The sequence below is a fragment of the Sesamum indicum genome, linkage group LG8 (genome assembly GCF_000512975.1).
Source record: "Sesamum indicum cultivar Zhongzhi No. 13 linkage group LG8, S_indicum_v1.0, whole genome shotgun sequence".
NCBI classification, from domain to species: Eukaryota; Viridiplantae; Streptophyta; class Magnoliopsida; order Lamiales; family Pedaliaceae; genus Sesamum; species Sesamum indicum.
This window is the reverse complement of record NC_026152.1, coordinates 18,437,716-18,447,855: the sequence shown is the minus strand read 5'-3', so window position 1 is coordinate 18,447,855 and position 10,140 is coordinate 18,437,716. Positions and strand designations below refer to the sequence as shown.

Genomic DNA, 10,140 nt, shown 5'->3' with positions numbered 1-10,140 from the left:
CACTTTGCCTCTCTCAACTGGCAAATGTGATATATACTCTCCGAGATAATCATTTGGACAAAATTAGCCCTTATGTCATGTGTTTGTATATTCTCAAAATATATTTTAAATTAGCATGGCATTACTTCTTGACTAGAAGAAAAATATATTCTTGATCAGTATTTAGAAAGAATACTTAATAACTTAAGCTATATAACTTAAGCTATATAATAACTTAAGCTATATATACTAGTGACGGAAATTTATTTGGATATTGCAGACGTATTCTACATAAATAAATATTTGGGTGTATAGTATAAATGGTCTTTTAAGTTTTTATTTAAAATTACTTTAATGCTTAAATTCATTTCTTGATTTTTGCTTTCTAAATATTAATTTTTGTCTGTGTTTTAATTTTCTCTCTCCTTTCTCGAAAATATTGTTGAATTTTGACATTTTAGAGGATAAAATGATTAATTAAGTTTGTTTTTTATTTTAATGTTTTAATTTTATAAAATTATCAAACTGATTCTTTTTAGGTGGAAGAAATACTTTTTATATTTTTACATGCTAAGTATGATAGTATATCTTTAGTCCCTTATGTTATTAAAGTTGTCAAAGTGTTTTTCCTTGTATTTTTGATAAGTCAAATTCGTAAGAGCAAATTTGTAGATAGGTCTACATACACTCTTTATATAGTAACTACAAGAAACAAAATTGTTTAATCTTTAGATGCATGCTAACAAAAATAATGATTAATTTTGTTTAACATTATAAAAATAAATAATACATAGTAATATATGTTATAATAAAATATCTATGTTTTTTAATATCAAATTTTTTAGAAAATATTTTACAAAATCCTCTTAAATTAAATTTCATATATATAAAATCCACTAAAAATTTATTTTAAAACATATATTCCACCAACATTTATTTGAAGCTCCAATTGTTACATTTAATAAGTATTTGTTAATATAACTTGATTAGATTAGTTTTAACTCCTAAAATTAATTATTACCAACTAGGATTTTTTTTAATATTTTTGGCTAGATCATCTCACAAAATTTAGTCAGAACTTTCGTTTTTGTTTTTGTTTTTCTTTCATTCTTGAAAATAAAGAAAATACTATTGTAAATTAAATAATATGTTATTATTTGTTCTCTAGAATTTCAAACTTTTCATTATTTACATAAGATAATTATTATATTAGGTATAAGAAAAATATAAAAAGTACTCTTCTCATTTAAAAAAAGATTAATTTATTAAGGAGTTAAAGTGAAAAATAAACTTAAATTGACTATTTTATCCTAAAAAGAGTCCAATTTTGGCCATATTTTTGTAAAAAAATGGTCAGGAAGACTGAATTAAAATTAAAGTTTAAGATATTAAAATAAAAAGATAAATTTAAGAAACTAAAATAATTTTAAATATAAACTTAAGGGACTATCTGTATTATTTATGTGAAATAGTTACATGCATACCACATACATGTGCTGGATTAATTTTTAACATGGACTATTCTATATATTGAATTTGTTGGTGGATTTTCAGATTTAATATACTTCTGGTATTTATAATCAATAGTTATATTTTTCTTATAATTTGGTGGGGTTCCGTAACAACCCTAATTTGCAACACGGATAATATATATTGTTTGGAGAGAAATTATTATGTTTAATATCTTATCATCTTATCTTTTGCTGAAAACAATTTTTTTAGTATTCTTTTATTATATTTATATCTAGTAATAATAATTTGCTATATATGTACTCAATCCATCATAAGTTATTTGATAAATTTGTAATTCTTTTTCCTTTCAGAAACAATTTATGAAATATAATGATAGCATAATATTAATTTTATGACTGAAAATTATGTAGTAAAGTAATATTAATTATATAGTCAAACGATGTAACCTTGGTATGCAATATGTTACATGAGCAGTAGTGTAAACAATTATTTATAAATAATTAATGTTATATCCACAACTTTAAAAAAAGTTAATCAAAATTTAATTTTATTGGACCCCATCTCCTCTTACATGGTTTGATGATAGTGATTCGGAGATAAAAATTAATTTATATTATGAATTTAATTTTTAAAAAAATCCTTTAAGTAGCTTCATATGATTTAAAAACTTATAAAAATATAATTTTTAAACTATGATAAAATTAAACTGATGCATAGCACAAGGCACATCCTAGTATTTATCTAATTTGGTTGATGAATTTGCAAGAGAATTGAGAACATAGTTGGGAAACAAATTTCACTCTACTAAGTCTACTTTTAAGACATTAGTATCTTGATTGAGATAATATGCTCGTTATTCATTACATAACATCAGAAAGACCCTAAAAACCAAAGAAGTACAACTCTATCCTATTTAAGAAACGCCCATCAGCAGAGAAAAACAGAAACTTGCTTCTACATATTACATCAAGGCCCAAAGGTACCAAGAAAAAAAGCACACAACAAATCTCTAAAACTTGAGGAATAAAAAGGAGCATAGGGAATGTTGAGAAACCTTAGTTCTCATTTCCTCACAATCAATACCACCACTGGTGCACAGCAATCCCCTCATCCCTCACTTTGCCATATAATGTTAGACACTGCCAATATGCCCTCTTGCCGCCGTTTCCCTCTTCTCCATCCTGCTGCCATTGATTCTTGCACTCCAAGAACAGTTCATCCACAAGACATAAAGTCTTGTCCTTGAGCATCTCCTCCACCATTTCTGCTTCAGCCTTCATCACGACATAGTCCTCATGCCTTACCTTCTTCGTTATCCAATTTGATACAGCTGTTTCTTGAGACTCAACTCTTTTGGACAATCCATTTTTGTTGATCTCAACCTCCATATTATAAACCTCAAATTCTTGATGCCCCCTGGGATAGTTCTTGTAAAACCAGTCTACAGCACTCAAGTCGTCTGAGATGAATATTCGTCGTGGATACTCCTCCAATGAATCCTTCAAGAGATCAGGAAGGAATTTGATTTTCCTTGAACTTTGCACCAATGCTGCTTGCCTGGGGGGCTCGAGGTACACGTCCTCCAAGCCCTTCAATGCAGCTCTCTTCTTCTCAGGTGTAACGCCGCAGAATGCTTGCTTCCTAGCAGAACTCACCATGCTATTCAGCGATGCCCCAGCTTTCCGCATTGCGATCACGGTGTTCTGGAATCTCCTGAGGTACACGATCTTGAAATTTCTGAGCAATCTCAGCTCGCCTGAGGGATCAGGGTCCAATGGTGAGATCACCAGGCCGCCATCTTTGAGAACCCCATCAATCAGCTGGATCCCATGGAAACTCGGCATGAAAGCAAAATCAAACACCTGGTGCTCACCCAACTTCCTCCGCCGCAGATCAGCTCCCGTGAGCAAATCAATGCCGGCGTTTTTCAAGAACTCGAAATCATCTTCAGTTTCTGGCATGCTGGTGGCCAGAACGAAACCCTTGTGGCCTTTCTTTATGAGGCCTTCTTCCACCAAATCCCGGAGGAGAATCGGCAGAACATCAAATCCATCAGCAAAACCCAAATTGGCATCCGGCTCGAACAGCGGCGCATTGGAAGCCGCCCTTATCATAGAGCCAAGCGAAGGTAATGCGAGAAGAACCATCGCCAAGAACAGAGATCGCGATATAATGCTTAACGCCCGCGAATCGGGCAGCTTAATAATCAAAAGGGTCTCGGAATTCAACCCGACTCTAACCCCATTCAACTCATTCACATGATACCCGCCATTCTTGGCTCGGTACCCGCGAGCCAATTTATCCATCTCTTCCACACCAATCAAGCTACAACAATCACCGAAAATCGCAATCGTCAATCACAGAGAACTTACTGAAGAGGCAGATCAACCGCCCAAATGATGAGGACAAAATCGAAATCCTAGAAAGGCAGAGAGAAAATCAAGCACAGCAACCGAGAGAAATCTTAGCGAGTACAAAATCTGGCAGCGGTGTGGTTTCCACCCACGAGAGCAACACGAGTACTTCGGGTTGTGCACCAGAGGAGCAGCAATTGCCTAATCCTAGCTATTTCCATGATCGTTTCTTTCTATTTCTCCTATATTCCTCTCTCTCTCTTTTTCTTCCCAAATCCAAAAGGGGTTCTCTCCCTTCCGTTTCATATGACAGAACAATCCCTCACTGAAACTCCACCACCCACCATCAACCTGGGAGAAAAAGAGAGAGAGAGAGAGAGATAACAGGGAAACGCAAAAGAACAAGAGACGGTGTGTGGAAAATGAGATGGGGGAAAGAGGTGAAAAGTGTGAATATATATATGTATGTATATATATATATATATCAAGACTTCTTTTTCCCTGATGAGAATGGCTATGGGCTATGTATATATACTGCGGGAAACTGTTTTTCATGCGTCGGGCAAGTCAAATGGGTGTTAGCCGTAGATGTGATTTTCTACGGTGCTCCTTCTCTCTGTAGGTACTAGATTTCAGGACCGGTCGTTCTGCTTCCATTTCTTCTAGTGTGTGTCGTGTGTGTGAGAGAAAAGAGAGGAGCGGTAGGGGTTTGATTTGATTTGGGGGTGATCCTACTGATTTGTGCCCTAGTTTTTTTAACATTTAGGCCATGTTTTGAAACTAGCACCTCCATCCAATTCAAATTTTAGGTGAATTGGTTTATCATTGGACTCATATTTATTTTATAAATAATTATTAATATTTAAAAAGAATCGCTGCTTTTTTTAATATTAATAGTTCAGTAGGATATAAAATATAATAAAATAAATTTTAAAAAAATCAAATACAAAAAATAATATTATACATTTTTAAGTTTAACATAAAATCAAATACACTAAAATTATCAGAAATAGCAAAATTCAACTGAGAAGAGAAATTAGGATAACATAAAATAGTTAAACTTATCGGAATTATCCCAATTTAACATAAGGAATGTACATTTTCATAAATAATATATTATCCTTTCAAAAATAATATAAAATTAAGATGCTTAACATAGTAATACATATTTTGGAAGAGAAATTAAAGATTTTATCATGTATTTACACTTGATTATTGATCTAATTAGTTCAATCAACCCAATATCGGATCACACAGTTCACTAATTGAACCACTAAGTCAAACGATTTTCACGAGAACAGCGGTTTTAATTTTCTGGTTACAATTGTCTCATTATGTGAATCAATCGACAGTTTAAACGGTTCGATCTTCGGAGCTAGTTGAGTTTTAAAACCTTGCATTTAGGTTTTGTTGGTAAAAAATGTTAACTTGATTTCATCTACACATTTTGGGGTAATTGGATATTACACCCCCCCATTTATACTCTATTGCCTTCCTTTTTTTAAAAAAACAAAAAAAAAAAACATTATATTCTATTTGCATTTGCACCCTCAAATTGTAATTTTGTCAATCTGAAATACAAAATTCTTAGGGATTTGTAGTTCGAACCAACTTCTAGTCAGATTTCCACCGAAAAATCCAAAAAAAAAAACAATAACAAAAAACCAGCGATGCCAATTTTGTATTTTGAACAATTATGTGGGTGAAAAAAATATAAAATTAGTACATAGTATTTCACTATAAAAAAAATACAAAATTGGTCCCACTGATTATCTTTTTCTCTTCGGATTTTCTGGTGAAAATCTCATCGAAAATTGGTTACGTTTTCAAATCGCCAAGATTTTGTATTCCAAATTTTTTGTAAATTGCAAGGGGCTTTTTTTAAGATTTATCTTAATTAGAAAGATCTCTTTATTATTTAAAAATTTATAAATAATTTCTTCAATGAGTTGCCATAAAAAGGTATTTGTTACGATATTTGTAATTTTAATGAGTTATTTATAATATTTATTAATTAAAGTACATTATTATTTTAATGATAAATAAAATGCCCATAAATAAGTGAATTAGGTGTAGTTGAGGGTGTCCGCTGCACTAATAATTCACTGTCCCTACTTTTGAATTGTGTCATAATTATTCGACTTTTTGGTGTAAGAATTCCCAACTCCTTTTTCAATAATTGATTAAGATAATATTATTGGGATAATTATAGTTCCCTTTCCTGAAATTTGGTATAATTACACGTAAATCCTATATAATTTGAAAAATAATATTTAACACCCTTGAAATTTGCTTCCGTTTAACAAATAAGACATTCTATTAGTCAAAATTCATCAAATTTGTTGATATTAACAAAAAAATATTTTTACCCTAATTAACTCGTTACTGACTTATTGCAAATTAAATAAATTTTTTTATGATCAAATTACCTTCATTCGTCTTCATGCATTAATGCATATAAGGAGGTATATCTTCACTATTATAAGAGTAATTTAGTTTGAAAGAAATAGTTTGGCTACAATAAAATAGTAATAAGTCAATCGGGGGTAAATATTAATTTTGATTCAATTTTTCTGTTAATATCAGCAAATTCAGTGAATTTTGACTAATAGGGGATTTATTTATTGGACGGAAGCAAACCTCAGAGGTGTTAGATATAATTTTTCAAATCACAAAAAATTTATATATAATTATACCAAATTTAGGAAGAACGGACTATAATTATCCCAATATTATTTATATTTCTTCACCCCCCTCCCCACCTTTTTCTGTAAATGAACATTGTCCTTACACACAACCCTCCTAATCATTAATGATTCTATTTGAATGAAAATATGTAGGCACGATTATTTAAACAATGTAAAAATAAAATAAAATTAAAAAATGGCGGGATTTTAAATTTTATATAGATATAGGCAACAGAACACGGTGCTGCAATTTTTTCTTAAAAGAAATTGAAGTTTCATGGCACCGCGATATGTAATCGCGGTATTTAAAATAGAAAAGAATACAAAGAATCGCGATTACTTAGCAGAAATATAAAAATAATGTGGGTCAAAAGCATAACTATAAAAGCTATGTTTGTTTTCATTTTTAATTTATTTTTGAGACAAGTCAAACATACTCAATGTTTGTCATCATTAAAAAATATCTTATTTAGGTGTTTTAAACTGTTTTAGCACAAATACATACATATATATATATAAATATATATAAAAAAGACATGATTTGACAATGAATAGTAATTTTTGTCTCCCAAAACACAATATTAAACATACAATACTTATTTTAAATTATCTCCAAAAACAAATCCAAACATACATACTATCTCTAATACACACTTATTTATCTTTGTTTTTCTCTCTCTATCTCCACAAAACACTCAGAAAACGAATTCAAACATTATGAGAAGTTTTATTCTGGACCATCTAAAAGAATTTTCATCTGGCATAAATTCCAACCATTTATGACAATAAGATTACCTTCCATCGGGAGGGCCTAAATGATAGCGATGTCCTGCAGTGTTACAGTTGTCTCATCAACCGAGAAATAAAAAATATGCGTTTGGGGACGCCATCTCTCGACTAATGCAGTAATAAGGTGTGTATCAATTTCAATATGACCATACTGTAAAATATTCAAAAACCCCATATACTGGAGCACCTGCAGAACATGAATGTGACGTGAAATTAGTTGAAAGATACAGAAAAAATATATATCACCGCGTCGTACGAATAATGTTGTATCCGGAGTTCCAAACACATCTCCAAATCGATAATTTAACTGCCCATAAAATACTCTTGTATCAAAAATTGTCTTTAATAGAAATATGTTTTAGAATCCAGATCACTTACCACTATTCTCGGTTCCAAAGTTGCAATTATCACTCACGATAGTATAGTCACGGGAAGACAAGGGCCCTTAGTGTAACAAACTGTTGCAATAGGACATTGCATGTGATCCAAAATTAAAATAAATTATTGGTTATCGTACGAGGTGGGAGTTGGGAAATAAAATATGAAATACACGCAAAAAATTAAAAAAATATATATATTGATTTGGATGATTGACGTTCCAATGAATTAGGAAATTTGATTTTTATACTATAATCAGACTGATCCATCAAGAAATAAGTCAAAAAATAGAAAAATGATTTTGATAACTTTAAGACTTATATATTATTTTTAAAAAAATCAATAATTTAAAATTAATGTCGTATTGTTATTGTTATTATTATTATGGGTAAATAAAATAGATGTTTAAAGGATCATTATCATTGTACTCTAGATCTGGATCATACATGGTTGTTCTAATGGGCTGTAGTATGGATTTGTATAAATGGTGTGAAGAGTATGGACTGGGTCTCTCCATCTTGACATATATTTTAGGGTAAAATGCAGACACCCAATTTATGGGGTCATTTGTATTTTACCTCTCAACTTTTTTTTTTTACCCAATTTTTTAATTTTGTTGAATTTTGTATTTTTTGAAAAAATAATAATGGAATATTCCGTTGGCGTATATACATGTGCCTAAGGGCGATTTAATTGTAAAGGTTAAATGCATACAACTCCCAACGAATGGAATCATTTGCACTTTGCCTCCAACCTTTTTACAAAATTAAAAAAATAGAAAAAATATGGAGAAAAAAGGAAATTTTTTTTAGAAAATTTGATGCTTGATCTGCAAATAAATCACTTCACATCATACGAACTGAAATACACTAATGAGTGTCGAAGTCACAAAAAATAATTCCTACTACACTTGTGAGAGCGGGAGTAGGGTCGATCCACAGAGATTGGCTTTAAGTTGATTTCTTTGAGAAAATAGAAAATAATGGGGGGAAGGTTGTGATAAATAGAAGTGATCAAAAACTAAATAATTAAAAATACCTGGTAGAGATATGAGAGAGAGATTTCCCGGTTAAGGCTAGGATTATGCTTGATTCTTGTGAGTTGATCATTGATGCAAGAATAACACATGTATGGACAAATAAACCAGTTATGATCGTTGGTACGACCTAACAACCTCACCTTTCCTTACCTTTTCGTTAACCAAGGTACGACCGTTGGCTAGATCTCTAATTAACAGACAACCTTGGGAACGTCCGCAAGATTTAATCTATTAACAGCATTAAGAATTAGAAAGGCCTGATTATAATCAACAAACTCCTACGAGGACAATTCATTTAAACTAGATCATGCATTCCCCATAACATAATTAAATACTGTGACATAACTAATCATGCTACGTTGCCACTAAGTATTGAACTAAATAAACAATTACACGAATTTATAAAGTTCAATTAGCTAAGCAAACCTTCTTGATAATGAACAACCGGCCGAATCATTCATAAATCAGACGTTTGTAATTAAAGCACAGAGAATAACATGAATATTTGTTTGACAAGTGTAGAACGCAGATTAGATCTCACAATATAATGAGAATCAAGCAATCACCATACCTTAACCAGAAAATAAAGAATTTAGCCGGACATATTAATGGAAGAACACACTAAAAAGTGGAATTCCATTAATTCCGGTAGTAAAATAAAATAAAAAAGAAGAGATGAACAGAGAATTCTATAGAGTTCTAGGATAAAAACTGAACGTCTTCTAATGAAGAGATCCCCCTATTTATAATAAAAGTTCCCTACGAATCTAGACGCAGTGGGGGGATAGATACGTGATAAACTCTAAAAAGGTAAATAAGTTACAAGAGATAAGCTTTAAAGAATCCTTTCTAAATCTAAACACTTGATTCCTTTATCTCTTTGGGAAATTGCTCGTGCTTATCCTTATCCCGAGTTGACTACTCCATTAAGCGTGGGCACGCTTTGTCAATTCTGCAGAAATATCCTTGTAATCTTCCTTTTTGCTGAATATGCAATAAAATCACATAATTAGGAATATTTTGGCTTAAAAAGGAAGATTAATATTGGTACAGAGAAAATAATACATATATGGTTGATGGTAGCGCAAACAGAAATACATGATCTTTTTCCTTTATTTTTCAATTAATTTTTCCTCTTTCTATACAATATTGGCACGGAGGGGTATTTGGTTTCATTTTGAAGTTGCAATCTTTCATAATTTTTTCATTTGGGTTGTTGAAATTCAATCTCTTCATTTGGGTCGATGAGTTTTTCTTATTTTCTCTAGAATTTTTTTCAATCATTGTAATGTTTTGCTGATTTTATGTTTGAGTTGAAGTTTTTTATTTGTGGATTGAAATTTAAAGTTTTCTTGTTTGGTTTAGGGGTTTCACATACATGATATTGCAGAAAGATCATGGTTTTTCTATTTGATTTTATCTTGTAATGTGAAGTTATTTA

At 31.1% G+C, this 10,140-nt stretch overlaps 1 protein-coding gene across 1 annotated transcript; it reads right to left on the bottom strand.

Moving 5' to 3' along the window:
- Positions 2,529-3,758, bottom strand: LOC105169445. Its single transcript, XM_011089835.1, has one exon. The coding sequence runs from the start codon at positions 3,756-3,758 to the stop codon at positions 2,529-2,531; it is 1,230 nt and encodes a 409-aa protein (XP_011088137.1).

Excerpts from the sequence above, each read along its gene's own strand:
- LOC105169445 (XM_011089835.1), bottom strand. The coding sequence starts at position 3,758 with ATGGATAAATTGGCTCGCGGGTACCGAGCCAAGAATGGCGGGTATCAT.